General features: G+C 50.5%; 1 protein-coding gene across 2 annotated transcripts in view; it reads left to right on the top strand.

The window, feature by feature from the left end:
• The first annotated feature begins 3224 nt into the window (after positions 1–3224).
• The window catches only part of ST8SIA2 (ST8 alpha-N-acetyl-neuraminide alpha-2,8-sialyltransferase 2), a 58415-nt gene continuing 44314 nt past the window's right edge, over positions 3225–17325 (top strand). For both annotated transcript variants that reach the window (XM_060170567.1, XM_060170557.1), the window contains exon 1: positions 3225–3322. In XM_060170567.1, the coding sequence (XP_060026550.1) occupies positions 3225–3322 (98 nt within the window). The remainder of the gene's footprint in view (positions 3323–17325) is intronic.

Genomic DNA, 17325 nt, shown 5'->3' with positions numbered 1-17325 from the left:
ATCTGATCCCAGAAGTTGCTGAGGCCCGGGGTGGCCTAACTGAATTAAAATTTCCTCTCTGCCAGGTGAAACATCTTGGGCAGTTTAGCCTCTTTTGAGCCTCTGTTTCCTCCAGTGTAACATGAAGAAGGTGGTACCCATGTGAAAGGATTGCCAAAAGGATTCTTCATTACCACCTAAGAAGTAGTTCTGGTGAAAAGTCTATATATCTGGGGGTGAGAGGTGGAGGGAGTTTAGTTAGATGTGTAAATGGTACATGCAATTTTGAGTTTCTCCAAGTTTCAGCTCTGGGTTGCAGTCCCCACTCCTGAAGTTGGACCCTGGAAGGGGAAGCATGCCCTTAGCCAGTGTCAGGGATGAGAAGGGACCGCCCCATGACTGAGTGTGACTCGACTGAGCCCCTTCAGGGCTCTGCAGAGCTTCCTGTTCCTCTTTCCCTCATTAATATGCACTTCCCGGGGCCTGATGAGGTGACTGAATAGCTAATAGACTCTATTAATTTGAGCTAAAATGTTAATGGGTAGTAGTGACTTTTCATTTGCTGCCACTCCCATAAACTCCTATATTTTAACCCACACATTCAATGACTTAGCTTAAAGAAATGATTACTGTGGGACCTTCCAGTTTCTTGGACAAACCAAGGCAGGAAAAAGTCACGCTTAAACAGAGGGGTCAGAAGGAGAGGAGGGGTCAGGATGGCCAAGCCAAGCGTGGGCCCACACTGCAGGTTACCCAGCATCAGCAGACGTGACACCTTTGATCCAATCATTCTTCCTCTTTCCAGATGCCAGGAACAAACTCAGTTTTTGGAGACAGCTGCAAGGGGCGGTGAATGTACACAGACCACTGTAAGAGTAGCTGGCCCACACAGACTCAAGCCCAAGTGCTTAGGGACAGCATTCCACAATCAACTATCACAAGGGTTCCCTATTATTCTCCGAGTAAAATCCCGTCTCAATGACTCTCAGTGCAAGGACAGCCTCCACCTTACAAAGCTCGTGCTACTTCCCAGCAGCACGAGCTTGAGGGATGTTGCTCTTTGGGTCTGGTTACAAGGATTTCTCTATAAGGGATGGAACTATTCACCAAGTTTCTACTCCTCCTGGCCACTTATAATGACTCCTCAAGTGAGTCCAAAGAAGGAAGCCTCTGAGGCTGGGATGATAACATGGGTCACCTAATAGGAAGTGGAAATAGACTCTATTGTAGCAGTGCTTATAGCAGTGACGTTTACCTGACCTGGGATAAATTTAGGATCATGGCAATCTCTCCACGATGTTCCGCATAGTAAGGGTGTAGTTGATAGAGAAGCAGAGAGCTGGGGAGAGAGAGGCCAGCCAGTTCCTTCTTGCTTTTGCAGGTGATCTTATTAATCAATTATAAGCTATTCAAGAGGCCATAGCTGTACTGTAGCTCACAGCCCCTACCACAACTACAAATTTCCAGGTCTGTCTTCCTCGTGAACCATGAACCACTAGAGGGCAGGAAACATGTGCCTCTCTCTTCTTATGCTCTCTCTAGCCCCTAGCACAGAGCCTGGCACAGAGTAGATGCTCAATAAATACTGCCAAGTGACGGAGTGAATGGATGAGTGATTGAAATGTTAGGCAGCATAACAGCTGTATCCTGTTCTGTCCTCTCCCTATCCCACAATCCCAACCATTCATCTCAGAACAAGGCAAAATGATAACAAATACAACTCCTACACACAAAGAGGCAGAAGAAGGCAAAGAGGCAGAGCACAGCCAGTGCTCTGGAGGGGAAATCAAAAAGGCCCTCTTACCAAACCAGGGTTCTTCCGAAGGGGCTTAGACACCGCCAGCTCCTCTCCAAGCCCCTCTGGGACCTGGCTCTGTATGGGTGGCCCCGGGGGCCACAGCCAATCTGCTTCTCCCACTCATTCACCAGGGCTTTCCAGAGAGGACATTCCATGTAGCTTCTCACTTTCATAACCAGCTTGTCATTTCTGGGAAGTTTCCTGATTTCAGGATTGTTACAATTAGTGCAAGAAAAAGAAAATTTGGGTAATTATCTAATTCCAGTAAAACTTAATGGGGCCCTTCCCACCCCAGGCTAATGGTTGGTGCAAAATGTCATTTAAGGTTAAGCTGTCTAAGGTTGGGGAAGCATAAAATATTCAGCACGGGGGGCATTACCCCTTGTGGGAGCCATATTTTCTAGCAGACCTTTAGATCAAGATAAGACTCCGGGGCGGGGATTATTGATTTTGCCAGGAGAGGGCAAGAGCTGGTAAGATGAAGCCCAGCTCAGAATTAGCACCGCGAGGGCCCAGGCAGGGCGGGCACTGAGTCTGCCATTGTGGGTAGAGCAGTCACTCCAGCAGGAGCCAGGGTTCTAGGCAAGGCTGCAAGAGCTCAGTCAACTCAGGGGACTCTCTGGACCCGGTCTCCTTGGGTCTATCAATGGAGACCAAGATGACCGCCTGAAGGCGGTGGTTTCTCGGCGGTCGAGCACCTCGCCCACAAATTGCAATCTGCATCTCTGCCGAAGTTGGCCTGTCCTGGATATTTCTTCTCCCCTCCCCTTCCTCCACCACCTCTCCTAATTCGTCAACTGCTGAAACATCTGCCTGGCTGAAACGGCCTCCTCGTCGCGCGCGGGGGCTGTCGCCAGGTGTTAGTCTTTGTGTCGGGAAAACTTTGTGAGAAACCGAGGGCGCTGGACAAAGAGCGAGGGAGGGAGGGCGTTTGCCAGCCGGCGGGGTACGCCGGGCGGTGCGCGTTCTTCCCTGGGCTCAGCTCTGTACGCGGACGCACCCGGTGCCCCGAGCCCAGCCTCCTTAAGCGGGGAGTGGCAGGCTCCGGCCACATCCCAGCGCCCTCGGGAGCTGAAAGAAGCCAGGCGGGAGAAGCAAAGGCGGGAGTCTGGACACTGGAGTTGACTGGGGTGGGAGGAGGAGGGCAGCGGAGCTGAGCGAAGCTGTCAAACTGCGCGCGGAGCCCCGCGCGGGGCGGGGGAAGGGAGGGGAGGGGAGTAGAGAGGAGGGGCGGACGGGAGCTGAGAGGGAGCGAGCCGGCTCGCCGCGCCTGAGCAACCCTTGTCTGCCGCTGTCGCCGCCGCCGCCGCCGGCCCGGACTCGCCCGGAGCGCAGGGTGTCTGCCCCGCTGGGCGCCGCGCGCGGAGGCTCCCGCGCCTGCCGCTGCGCCCTCCAGCCCCAGCTCCTTGCGCCGGCCCGCGTGGGTCCCGGTGGGCGCGAACCCACCATGCAGCTGCAGTTCCGGAGCTGGATGCTGGCTGCGCTCACGCTGCTCGTGGTCTTCCTCATCTTCGCAGACATCTCGGAGATCGAAGAAGAAATCGGGTAAATAGCTGCGCCTGGGCCCGTGCCGAGCCCTGGCGGGATCTCTTACCACCCCGGTACTCCGTATCCTCCCTCACGCCCGCTTTGTGTGCGCCGCGCCCCCCTGTCGCTCCGCTGGAGAGCCGGGGGACGATTTTGGCCGGGGGTGGCTGTGCAGGGAGCCCGGGACTGTTTGGGGAGCGGAGGGTGGGGGCGCGGCTGCCACTGGGAGCCCCCGGGCAGGGAGCACTGCCAGCCTCCAGCTGGACCGCGTCGGGGAGCGGACTCGCCCACCCTGCCTCCTTTCCTCTGCATGTCCGCGCGCGTTGTCGCCGGGGTCGAGGGAGGGCGCCCGGGAGTGTCTGGGGCGGGCGGAGGGGCCGAGAGTGGAGGAGGCAGGAGTTTCTTTGTCTCCTGCTCGGCCGCTTTCTCGCCCGAGCAAAGTGGGCAGGGGGCGCGCGGGGATCTCTGTGCTGGGGGAGGGGATCCCCGGGCCGGGGCGGAGGGCGGGGTTCTTCACGGGCTCCCGGGAAGGCGAGTGTCCCCAGTACCTACAGACACGCACACGCGCCTCCCGCCGGCCCGGGAGCCCAGCACAGGGGTGTGGGCTGACACCGCTAGAGGCGGAGCGCGCAGGGGTTAGCTGAGATCCCTTCCCCACCCTCACCTGGCTTTGGGCGCTCAGCTAATCCCGCGGCTCCCCCTGTGCCCCCGGGTTCCTGTGCGCTCGCAGCGCCGCGATGGAGACCTTTCGGGAAAGTCTGTACCACCGCCCTCTCGTCTTCGGGGGCTGGGGAGGAGGATGCCTAGCACGCGGTCTAGCCCTCGCTTTTCTCCCGATCTCTCCGTGGGGAGCGGGGGGACCGCGAGCCCCTGCCCTGCCGCCGGACTTCCAAGAGTGCGCGCTTGCGGCGCGGGACGCACCTGCTGTGGGTCCTGGAGGCTGAGAGTCGCGCCCCGCCCCTGGGCCGGCCCCTCTCCGCTTCGCCGCTACAAAGAGCCACCAACCCGCTATAGGCAGGAGGGGGAGTGTGCAGCCAGGGTTCTGAGGGGCCCTTTGGAGAGCCTCCTGGCCCTGGGCGGAGAGAAAGTGAGGTCGCAGAGTGGGCAGAAAGTCCCTTCCTCCGTGGGGCTAGTCCCGCACCGCGCGCGCCCCTCCTTTGTCCCATCTGTTATTTCATTCACTATCAGCGCTAGTTGAGGGCTCGCTAAGCTGACAGATCCCTCAAAAGGGAAAGGCCAGTCCTGGTCCAGGATGCCAAGGCCCTAAGGACTCAAACCCGGGGCAGGCGCCACTACCTGCTCTTTCCTTTTCTCCTTGCCCCTTCCCATCTTGGCCACCGCAGAATTCCTTCTGTGAACTCCAGTGCTCTTCAAGTACCAAATGTTTCTCTGCCTCTCCCTCCTCCTCATTCTTGGTTTCCCCAAGAGCTCAGAAAACTTTCACAAATAGTGTTCAGTTAATACACGACATGCTCCCACGCGGAGATAGAGAAACGCTACGTTCTGTAGCTGTTCGCCTCAAAAACGTGGATCGGAAAGGAAATCAGGCAAGACAAGTCTTGAGGTGATGGAGGACGCGGTGGGGAGGGTCTTCCTCTCGGCTCCCACACTCTTCTCCCAGATGTGGGCTCTGCCTGGCCCAGACCCCTTGCTGACCTTGACATGTGAGGGAAGGACCAGCAGCTGCCCATTGTTCTGCTATGAAAACGTAAGAGCTGCACCCATTCAGGCATCCCTCGCTTGTCCATACACTGAACTTTTACCGAATTTCTTCTATAGGCCAGTGACTTTTAAGTTTTCAAATGCAATCAACAAATCACTTTGCACATAATGCTACACTTCCCTGCCAACCTCCCCACATTAGGTAGTTCTAACGGTATCCAGAAATAAGCTGCAAGGCCTGAGCTAAGAAGGGCATTTACATATATATTTAAATCCCAGGGCTCTTGTGCTATGGCTGTGTTTCATTGTGGGGGGGGGGGGTCCTGCTTGGGCCCACACTGGGGAAAATTGTCTAACAATTTTGTGTCATCTGGTGTGACATTATCCCCCCTTCTGGTGCCCCTGTCCGCAGGCTGACCCCTTTCTTGACCGATCCTGACCCAGGCCTGAGACCCCTCTCCCGCAGCCCCTCCTCCAGTCCCACCCCACAGTCTTCCCCACACACTGTTAACTCATCTGGGATTTGCCATAACTGGGGGAGGAAGGACATGAAACAGAGGACCAGCATCCCCGCAGCCCCCTATATCAAGCCAAGTTTCAAGCTCAGTCACTTATTTAATCCTTGGAAGCACCCCAACTTTGAGCAGCCAGCGGGGGCTCAGTGCCCTAGTACAGTGGCCAGTGAGGCGGCGCCAGGAGCAGGACTCATCTTCCTCACCCTATGCTTTGCCTTTTCGGGAGACCTGGGATCATCCTCGAGACCACGGTGCTATTGCACCAGCCCTGCCCACCCTTCCCCTACTTGATATTGACCTGTGCTAGGGAAGATTACAAATTACCTGCCAGTACCACTCCCTGGGAGAAGACAGTTCTGTGAAAGGATGGCTGTTTCTGGAAGGCAATGGTGGCACCCTGTGATCTTTTAGGAAGGAAAGAAGGAAGGACGGAAGGAAGGAAGGAAGGAAGGAAAGAAGGAAGGAAGGAAGGAAGGAAAGAAAGAAGGAAAAATCTCTTCTTGAAGTAAATTTTCCAAGGATTAATACATGAGAAGTAAAAGAGGAAAGACAACTTCATGTGTATCGTCTAGAGGAACAAAACTGAGATATATTTTTGCTAAACTCTTGATTCCTTTTATTATAAAATAAGGCTTTTGCTGTGGTGATCTCAGAAATTCTGTCCTGCCCAAGGAATCATATAACGGGTTATGAAGGGCAGGGGTTTTCTTCCAGGGCCTATTTCCCTAGAGACACGTCTCTTCCTAAGTGATGATTTTCAAAGTTCTGTTTCTAAATTGCTTGCTTGGGGAAATGTCTCCCTAGGGCTGAATGAGAAAAAAAAATGTAAAATGCTCTTCAAAGCATTCAAAGAGTGAATTCAAATTCTAAATCAGAGATTGGGTGGAACTTTGGTAAAACAGCCCCCATCAACTCATGCAGCACCCCAAATTTAGAGTCAGCTGGACCAAGTCGTAAGCTAAAACTCTTTTTCTGATTATCCCCTGGGCTTTAGTCTTGAGTGTAACCTTCAAGAGAGAGTTATGGGCATGGCTGTCTTGCCCACCGTGATGCCTTCAGAACCTGACACACAGAAGGCATTCAGTAAACATCTACTGAATAAATATCTTTCTGGGGTCTGGCCCAGCGATGGGCATACACGACATCCTTAGGGAAGGCTGACACTCACAGAGCCTTAGGGTGAGAAAGGAGGGCAGGGCTCCCCCTAAGGAACCTCCTCTCTTTTTACAATTAGGATAAATTTGACCCTGAGAAGTAGCATCTCTTATCCAAGATCACACCCTGGCTGGTTAGGGACAGGGCAAGCCTGCACGGGTCTCCTCACTTATAACCCAATGCCCTAGTCCCCAAATGAGGTCTCTAATCGTAAAACAGTTACAGAACTCTTGTTAAAGAGGATGTAGCTAGTAATAACAGAAATCATGGCAATGGTGAAGGTGAAGATGATGGTGGTCATTAACATTCATTTATTTATTGAGTGCTTGCTATGAACCAAGAGCTATTCCAAGTGCTTTATAGACGCTAACACATGTCATCCTCCTGGCAACCCAATGGTCACCTACTAGTGGCGCCAAAAGCTACTATTTGTTGAGCACAAATACTGCCAGACACCGTGCTTACTGCTTTAAAGCACTAGCTCACTCAGTCCTCACCAAACCTCTTGAAGCTAGGTAGGGTGGCTATCTTTAGTTCATCAGTGAGGAAACAGAGGCTCAGAGAGGTTGTATAACTTGCTTGTGATAAAGCAAATGACCCTAATTCTAAGAGAAGCCAAAGCCCCTGTCTTGACTGCCGTGCTAGACTGCCCTGTCCTACGAATTCTTTGCCCCCTGCAGTAACATTACATAATAGGTCTCAGAACTAGCCTTCCTAACTCATCCCCCCGCATCCTTTCAAAGGCCCAGTTTTCCTAAGAGCCTGGTCTGACTTAGTAGTTACCTGCTCCCCTGCCCTCAGCGGTTTAGAAGGAGGGAAGTTGAGTAATGAGGATTGGAGAAGGACTCGGGGCTCGTCTCCCCAAAGTGCCCCTCTGGTCCAGTCAAAGTTCAGTGTGATGCTATACCCTGGTTTGCCAGACAAGTTCACTGGCCATGGGCCTAAGCATCCCAGACTTATAGGTGGGGCCTTGGGCTAACGCTTCTGAAGGAGAGAAAACTCCCATTCCATTGCAACCCTGATTCTGATGTCAGTAGAAGACGCCTTCCTCAGTTCTACACACCACAAGATTGGGCATCCAGGAACCTGGACTAGGTGATAGTTAAAGATGCTTAACAACTGGTCCCTCTCGGGCACTGACCTGTGAAAATGGACATCTGACTGGTCAGAACTGATGCCGTCCATGTCAGGGTCCTGGTCAGGGTCCTGGTGCCCCCCAGACATCAGACACTGTCTGGGAAGGTAATAGACAAGGAAGGACTAGCTCTGACCCTCAGATCCGTGGGCTGGTAACTACTGCCATCAGCTGAGAATGAGGTGAGGTGCACCTTTTAGTGGATGAGTCCAGGTGGATGAGAAAGGAAATGACCTTGGGCAGTTGCAGTCCAGGCACTCTGTAAGAAACACACGTATTCGCACAAGGCCGTGCAACATTTTTTTAAAGCCCACTCTTCGCCCCAGTCCTCATGTACTTCACTCAAATATAAACATGATTGGAGGATAAAATAGGACAGAAAGAAAGTCTGGTGTTTAACTGACTTGCTCCAAGCCCTTGTTGCCAACTGTTCCTAGCATCAAATTTAAATTGCAAATAGATATCCATCTTAGAAACCAATTCACCACTCAGGGCCTCTTTCCCCTTGTAAAGCGGGGTTGCTAGATTTTAAAATTGCTTAGGTTTTACAAATTGGGGCTGTTGTAGATGGTAAATGATCTCAGAGATAGTGGAATTCTCTAACGGCTCCCATTGCTTTTAGCATGGCGTACAAGGTAATACCTAATCTGGCCCCAGCCTCTCTCTTCAGCCTTCCTGGCCTCCAGACATTCTGTATTGCTCACAGTTCCCTGGAAGGTACCATGACTTCATGCCTCTGTGCCTTTGCACATGTTCTTACTGCTTTCTAGAACAGCCTCCTTGCACACACTATTCTTAACCCCACACCCCACCCATCCTTACTTCCCCTCCCTCCTCCTTTAAGGCGAAGGCTAGTATCATCTCCTTTGCAAAGAATTCCAGGACCCCAGACCTTCCTTGGACAGTCTGGGGTAGCTGCCTCTCCCGTGTGTACACTTAGCATCCCATAGTGACGGTATCCTATGGAGATGGACTCAACAATTTTGTTTTATTTTTTCCCTTATCCCCAGCCCCTGGTGATAAGTATATGGTTTAGTAAATAGAGCCCATAAAGTATTTTTAGGATGAACAAACTTGGGCCTAGCACATGGCAAAAGTAAGCATTCAGCCTTTCTGACCCCAAAGGTCTACACGATTCTAATAACAATTAAACACCCTCCACTTGCTCAGAAAGCCCCTTGCTTTTCCCAACATGTGTATCCAACATGGAGGCCACAGCCCAGTTAAGGGCACAGTTTTCATTGTCTCAGAATGTTGTAGAACAGGCCAATGGGAATGAAAGCACCTTCTAATTTGTAAAAGAGGAGGACCCAGTGATAAGTTTCCCACTGTCAGTTCAGATAAAAAGCAAAGCTGTAGAGCCCCACCTCCAAGCCTCTGTCCAGCTCATTTTCTCCAGAGAGCCCTTTCTAGCCCTGCCACTGCCAACAGTGCCGGTGCCTCCCCCGTCCTCCTTCTGCCTGGAGAGGAAGTGCCTGCTCTGTCCATCTTTATCACCTTAACGGCTTCCACACTGGCGTTAAGAGCAGACTTAAGTTGGGGCCAACTGTTTCCTTCCTAGGGCTGGTCCCCAGAAAGGATGCTGAACAGAAAGGCTGTGTTGTGTGTTTGAAACATTGAGGGAGTAAGAAGTAAGAGGTCAGGTTGATGTGTGTCATATCCAAGATTTTCTCTATTAAGCACTTTTAAGTGGTGTTATGATTTTCAAACGCTGGTCAAACCAGGGAATCGTGACGGATTAGCCAAGACTCATAGCAGCTGCAAGGACCCTCAGTGGGTTTCAGGAGCCTCGCACCTCTCAGCTGCCTCAAGCAAAAACAAATTCAAGAGGCAGGTGGAAAGATACAGTGAAAGGAGTAAGGCAGGGGCAGGAACATGAATGCCACCATGGGGGGTGGTCAGGTGGCCGCCTCCTGCCAGGGAACAGGGACAGGTCCACCTCTCCAGGAGAAGCCCCAAGGTGAGACGCTTGGGTGTCATCTGTGCACAGGGAAACCGTCCCCTGTGAATGAGTGACTGCTGGTCTGGCGCTTGTCCTTAAGTGTTGGGATTAGTCACTCTCCTGGGGGGCAGCTGGGCTGGATTTAAATTCTCCCCAGTCTCCTGCAATTGGTCATTTGGCTAGGAAGCCGCCCAGTGTCCTGACAGGACCTGTTTGTCACAGCATTTTCTTAGCTTCAGCTGTCACAGACTTCGCAGTGGCAAAGGGAACTGCTCAAGGGGTGTCTGTATTACACACGGCAGGGAGCAGCTCCTCCGGACACTTCTAGCACTTGGAATCCTGATTCGCTGCTCTTGGAAACCCAGCGTCCTGCCTTGCTGTGTGGGTGTGTGTTTGAGTTCTGAAATTGCTCTGTGAGAAGGAAGCTCCTGGCTCTGTCACAGAGTTTCCTCAGCACTTTGCTCTTATTGTTGGAGAAACACGGAGACGCTCAGCTCTGCTTCCTGGTCCCCTTTTAAGACTCCGGGCTACAATTTCTCCTCCTTCTCTTAGTTGATGGCTGGAGGTTGAAATGACCCTGAGATCAGCATTTCCCAGTGCTGATGGGTGGTGATCCAGAAGGAAAAAAGAAAAGAAAAAATAAAAATAAAAAACACAGTGTAGCCATGACACTTATGTTAGTTTCAAGTATGCCAACTGTCATTTCCCAAGAACTATCCTTTGAGATGCTGTTCTTTTTTTTTTCTTTTGGGTATTGATGTCCTTTCTTTCCTGAAAGAGGGTAATGGTAGATAGTAGTTGTGATCTTTTTTCCTAAACTGAGTCCCCAACCCCAATTCTTTGGAAATGTTACCGATCACTGAAATCTGTAGTCTGGGGTCTCAGTTTACCTTGAAGAGTAAACAGAGGGCATCGCTTCTAGAAACAGGGGCTCCTTCCTCATACATCTTTCCTCCGTGGAGGCTGACGCCAGCAGAGTGACAACAGTCATGTTTTGGGGGCGGGTCTGCTGTATGCCATGTGATAGCCTAAGCACTTTAGCTCTGTTCGCACCTGTAATCTTCCCCACAATCCTATGAGGTCCATATTGTTATTATCTCCATTTTATAATGAGGAACCTGAGGCACAGAACAGTTAAGTAACTTGGCCAAGGTCACATAGCTGGTCAGTTGCAGAGCTGGGATGGGAACCCAGGTTCCAGGGAATCAGTAGAACTCTCCCAAACGGACGTACGAAATGACATCCAGTGGGGAAAATATGCATGCTCGTATTTCCAAAGGGTGAAGCTTGGAAAGAGAGAGGTCTGTGGGAGAGAGAAACCCGGAAAGCAGCAACGCTGGAAGAGAGCTCAGGAGACAGGAAACTAGAGGTGAGGCCGTAACGGCAGCCATATGGCAGCCCAGAAGATCAATGCGCTTTAGGGTCGCCAGATCCGCAGCATCTTGTCTTGGAATGGTGCCCCCCACTCCACCTTCCCCCTTTCCCTCCCGTCCAGCCCCCTTTTCGTCCCCACCAGGTCTCATCAGAGGGGTTCTGGAGCACATTTGTTTGACCAACTCATTAGAGTAGACACACACACGTACACACACACTGATGGGAGAGAAAAACAGCACAGACGATTAAGACCTGGAGGAATTTTCTTCTGGGGAAAGAGAGAAGGGCTAGTGCAGTCTGCTTCCCGGAACCTGGCAAGGAGGGAAGAAAGTAGGCTGGGAGGGGACAGGCTTCTGCAGGGAGATTGTACAGACCCAGGGAGCCCGTTTCCTGGGAGCTGACATTGTGCCGAGAGCTGCACGGGGCAATCTCTTAAGCCTCATGGCTGCCACGTTTGCTCATCTGCAGATGAGGAAGTAGGGGCCCAAAGGGGTGCCAAGACTTGCTAAGGACACACAGCCAGTAACAAGGAAATGAGGTGCTAGCCAAGATTGCCCGACTCCATCCTCCACGCTGTTCATAGTGACTCTGTGTCCCCGAATCACCGGGCCACCTGCCCCTGTCCCCACTGCCTCCCGTCTCCTGCCTTGGGCCATTTTCTGTACCACAAAGACAGTTTGCAAAGGGAAGCTGGCAACATTAGGACTTCAGAAAGGACTCGTGGCATGTCAGGCGAGCCTCCCAAGCACTATGGCGACCGCGCCCTCGGGTGCAACGTCTCAGCAAGGCTGAGGAGGGGAGGGGCACACACCCTTGAGCTCTGTCCTTGCTGCTAGGCTTCCCATCTCCAGTTTCAAGAACAAGAATATTGGCCATGCTCGGAGGACCGCTACACAGGATTAATTCACACATTCTTGCTTAGTAAAAGCCAGCGTGGCTTAAATAATGCAGCGGGGAGGCTAAGATACCCGGAGAAAATGAGCTGGTAAATTGATCAGGCGACTTTTGTTTGTTCTTCTCCTGTAAGCAGCAAAGCCCCTCCTACTGCACCTCTGAGGTTCCTAAGTTTGGGATTTAGCTCTAAGCGGACTCTGCCTGATGTCCAAACTATACCCCAGTCCATAGGTTTAGTTCCCAGGAGAGGCAAAGAGAAGGGCAAGAGAGAAACCCACAGTGGTGTACAGGTCCTGGCCCGGGCAGAGAGCCTCTTAGACTGCAGCACGAGAGCAGCAGCTCCTCGACGAATAGCTCCAGAAGACCGGGACCATCCAGCACTGGGGGTGGAGCCTTAGCACTGGGGGTGGAGCCAGCTAAGGCTCCGCAGCCCCTTCCCCAGAGGGTACCGCCGCCAAAGCTCTACCCTCCAGCGTCATTAGGATGACTCCCTTAGGGCTTCTTTGTAAACCTCTCCCAGCTGCCAGCCTGGGGCCTTCCTTTTCTCCGGTCAGTAAGGACTGTCAAGTCTTCCCTATGAGCCAGACTCACTGCTCATGCCTCTGGACACTAGGCCACACCTTTGGAGCCCCTGGGAGCTGCTATGGAAAGACTGAGGCTCTAATCACTGATGAAACACTTATTACCTGCGTGACCTCAGGCAGGTGGCTTCACCTCTCTGAGCCTCAGTTTCCTAATCTGTATAATGGAGTTACTAGTATCCAACTCACAGTGTTCTGAGGAATAAATTATAAATCGTGGGAATGTAAAATGGTGCAGCTGCTGTGAAAAACAACAGGGTGGTTCCTCAAAAAATTAAAAATAGAATTACCATCTGACCTAGCAATTCCTCTCCTGGGTATATACCCCAAAGAATCAAAAGAAGGGATTTGAACAGATATTTTTATACCCGTGTTTATAGCAGTATTATTTGCAATAGCCAAAAAATGTCCATCAACGGATGAATGGATAAGCAAAATGTGGTATGCATATACAATGGAATGTTACTCAGCCTTAAAAGGGAAAGAAATTCTGACACATGCTACAACATGGATGAGCCTTGAGGACATTATACTAAGTGAAATAAACCAGACAGAGAGAACAGATATTGTATGAGTCCACTTATATGAGATGACTAGAATAGTCAAATTCATGGAGACAGGAAGTAGAGGGGTAGTTGCCAGGAGCTGCGGGAGGGGAGTTGCTGTTCAGTTGGCACACAGAGCTTCAGTTTTGTCTGCAGGATGAGAACTCTGGAGACTGGTTGCACAGCAATGTGAATGTACATGACACTACTGAACCGTACAGCTGAAAATGGTGAAAATGGTAAATTTTATGTTAGGTGTATTTTACCACAACTAAACACACACATGCACACACACACACACACACATACACACACACACAAATGAAAGCAGCCAGAAGAGTGCCTGGCAGGTGCTCAAGACACATTGATTTATTTGAAGAGCATAGTTGTGGTATTAACAAAGCAACATCAATGTGAGTACTATTTAATTCAAAAACTGATATAGTACAAAAATCATGGTTGGGAGGCAGTAGAGGGAGAAAAAGAGAAAGGGACGTAGACTGGAATTAGAGATACACAAACCATTTCTTTGTTGTGAGCGTATCTGGCTACACTTACTGGAGGGGGCCCAAATTCCCAACACCTGGGATTTAGGACCTTGGAAAGTGCAAACATACTTTTCGTGGACTCTCTGTAACTACTCGTTGGCCTGCCTTCCTGTCTAACTTCAGTGGAGGGGCCCATAAGGTCTCTGTCAAAGTCTAAACTGCATGGAAGTCAGGGAGTGGTGGGGGAGGGAAGCAGGGGAGAGAGAGGTGGGAGGCCAAGGGTGCAGATAGCCCAGACCACCCCTCCCTCCCAGATCTGGGTTCCTAGCTGCGGTTTTAGCCATGCAGAGTAGCCATGGTTAGTGTTTTTGGCTCAAGGGAACAGAGAAGGGAGTTCCTGCTGGTGTGGAACCTGCTGCGATACAGCTGACTCTCCCCATTTAGGCTCATGCCAGGCAACTCCCAGAAGACAACTGGAGTGAACAAGTGCTGTGGTTCCCAGGGGCAGGCAGTCCCAAAACTGGGGGCTGTTACAAACAGTGCCGGCCCCACCCCAGAGTTTCTGATTCAGCAGGTCTGGGGTGGAACCTGAAAACTGGCATCACTAACAAGTTCCAGGTGATGCTGATATCTCTGGCCCTTTCGAGGACCACACTTGGAGAACCACTGGGCCTTGTCAATCAAAGTGCGGTTCTCGGACCAGCCACATGGGCTTCACCTGGAGTTTTGGTAGAAATGCAAACTCTCAGGCCTCACCCCAGACCCACACCTGATGAAATCTGCATCAGAACAAGACCCCAGGTAATTTGCTTACACACTCCCTGCACTGGTGGGAAGAATTGGTTTCATGGCCTTCTGCAGAGCCCCAGCCCAAGGCAAAGACCTTGGCCCATCAAACCAGGGGAAACTTGTCTGAGGATCCCTGTTGCCCATCAGAGTTGGCCTTGACTCTCAAAAGGATGTCAGAAAAATCAGTAATGGTTGTTATTACAGCTGGATGCCTGTGTGCACACTAGGGGTTTTCATACATTATTTCATTATAAAACCCTGGAAAAACCCATTTTATGGATGAGTAAACTGAGACTCAGGTAAAGTAACTGCTTGATAAGCACAGAAAAAAGACCTGAATTTTATGAAGGTCTACCTGGCCATTTCCGGGGTGCCGGGGTTTAGGCCTGTGGATTAACCTTCTTCTCTCCCTTTCACCCTCCCACAAATGAGGCCTGAGGCATGAAGTAAGGCAAGGAGAAATCTTTTTTTTTTTTAATACAGTTTATTTTCCATCTCATCCATGAGGCTTGTTTTTTTAAATCTTGATTTCAGAGTTAACCCTTTCTTTGCAACTTTCTTGGCCAAGAAGGTCTTAAAACTTGGTTTTTGTTTTTTGGGTTTATTTTAGCCATACCGTGCAGCATATGGGATATTAGTTCTCCCACCAGAGACTGAACCCATGCCCCCTGCATTGGGAGCACAGAGTCTTAACCACTGGACCACCAGGGGAGTCCCAAGGCAAGGAGAAATCTTAACCAAGGGTTGAATTGATTTATTAAATGAGCTTAAGGAGGCCGCAATGTCTGTACCAGAATAACTTTGACCCAGGGCTGGAGCATGTGATAGAAATTTCCAGAGAAGCTGGTCAGCCAAGTACTCCTTGACTGTGTCATTAAGTCCCCTCGTGAGCTTGGCTTGGGAGTGATCATTCGCACAGCCAATGGCCCCACTTCACAGCTGGCATGCGTGGTTACAGTTCCCTAGAGTTCTTGGGGTTCCTGAGTGGTTTTGGTGGCCTGCCCAGCCAGCAATCTCATTCCAAACTCCATTCTCAGTTATAAAAAGCAGAGGAATTGATGGGGGAGGCCTCTAGGGGCTATCGAAGGCAAGTAGAGGGGAGCCTTTAAAAACCAATCTGCTACTTCAGATAAAGACAGCCTCTGGGCAGGCTGGAAGCCAAGAATTTAATTGTATTTATTTTTGCCATTAATTTCTATTTAGGGCAAGGGATATTGGTATTCTATTTATGGTAATGATATAAAGGTTCCTTTGATGATTAATTCATTTAAGTTTTTAAGTGAGTCGATTTAAAGAAAACTATTAAGTCAATAAAGTGGGATTAGCAAAACACGTAAAGGTAGACCCCAAAAATGACTGAAGTCGATGCTGTGATGATGTGGCTGCTTTACTTCTCTCTGTGACCATTATCTGCCCCCTTGGCAGCAAAGCCGCCACAAGTCCTTGTAAAACTTCTATAGAGAGTAAGTGAGTTAATCTTCCAAAAAAGTACCTAGTTACAGATACGATTTCTCATTGTATCTGGGAAATTGCCCAGTGCTCAAAAAAAGAATTCTCCGATGAAACAACCTTGTGGATGACTCAAAAGGCAAGGATGATTGAGCCCTGCCACCAACTCCCAGAAACACCACTAGGTGAGACTCCCGTCTTAGAGTCTCCCGGCGCCCTCTATATTTTCCTCCTCACGGTTCATATTTCTTGCATGGTGCCTTTCCTGCCTGGTAGATTGTAGCTTTAGGAGGGCTAGAACCATTTCACATCTGTGCTGCGTTGTACTTTCAGCCCCTTGCACAGTGCCAGGCAGAGAGTAAGTGCTGGTTTGGAGAATAAAGGAAGGAAAGGAGGGAGGGCAGGAAGGAGGGAGTTAGTTCCAGAGAGAAGCTCAGAACAGCTCCTGCCACCTACATTCTGCAATCATTTATATATTCCTTTCCATGGCCAAAGGAGAGAAAATATGATGGTTTATATCAGCTCCCACATGATTGTCTGATTTGAAATCCATTGAGTTCCGTCTTGGTTATAGATGAAACGCACTTTTCCTTTTCCCTGATTCCTTGGAGAAAAGACCAGCCCACTGTTAACAGGGTAATTCATGGTGCTATATACAAGCTCCATGGCCTGGTACACAGAAGCCAGAGGACCGGAGGGATGTGGATGTGGCCAGAATTGGGAATCAGGTGCACTGGCTCCTGGCAGGCTGAGATCATGCTGATAACAAAGAGATTAATAAGGGTCTGCAACCTCCTCCATCCTGTAGTATCAAGGAGGGTTTTTAAATCGATGCCGGTCTGGCTGGCTTAATGGTACTTAATCTTACCTTTTGAAGCTGGAATATTTGAGAGTTGAGATCAATTGAGATAAAATAAAGCAAACTGTGTTGACTTTTGGGTTTGGGGTCTTCATCAGATTCCCATTGTGTAGTGTTGTTTTTATTTTCTGTCTTGGAAATAGGTGGAGATTAGCCACTGGAGAGGGTTGTTCTGCCTGGACCAGGTGATGGTATATTTACTTCTGTTCTTCTTTTTTTCATCTTCCACAAGATGGTTCTCCATGAGGGAAAGATCCATTTCTAGCCTGTTCATCTCCATATACCCAAGGCAAGTCGCCCAGTAAATGCTCAATGACTATATCTCAAGTACAGCACTTTAGTGTAGCCAGCACACTCTCTGCCAGGGGCCAAGTCTGCTGGAAAAGTCAGTCTGTTCCCAGTTAGGTGCAGAAACAGCCGCCTTACAAGGCATCCCAGTGCCCCTGGAGAAAAGCCGCAGGAAGGCTCCCTGGTACCTGGTTTCCGTGACTGTTACCACGAGTCTGGTGTGGTCATCACAAAGCTGTGTGAGTGAAATGCATCTGATTCGTCACACACAAGGGCTCACAAGCCCTGTGTGAGATGCTGGTGACAGGCAAAGATGAACCCAGCACAGAAAAAGTGCCTGAGGAG

The sequence above is a fragment of the Lagenorhynchus albirostris genome, chromosome 1 (genome assembly GCF_949774975.1).
Source record: "Lagenorhynchus albirostris chromosome 1, mLagAlb1.1, whole genome shotgun sequence".
Classification (NCBI taxonomy): Eukaryota; Metazoa; Chordata; class Mammalia; order Artiodactyla; family Delphinidae; genus Lagenorhynchus; species Lagenorhynchus albirostris.
This window is presented reverse-complemented; position numbering and strand designations above follow the sequence as displayed.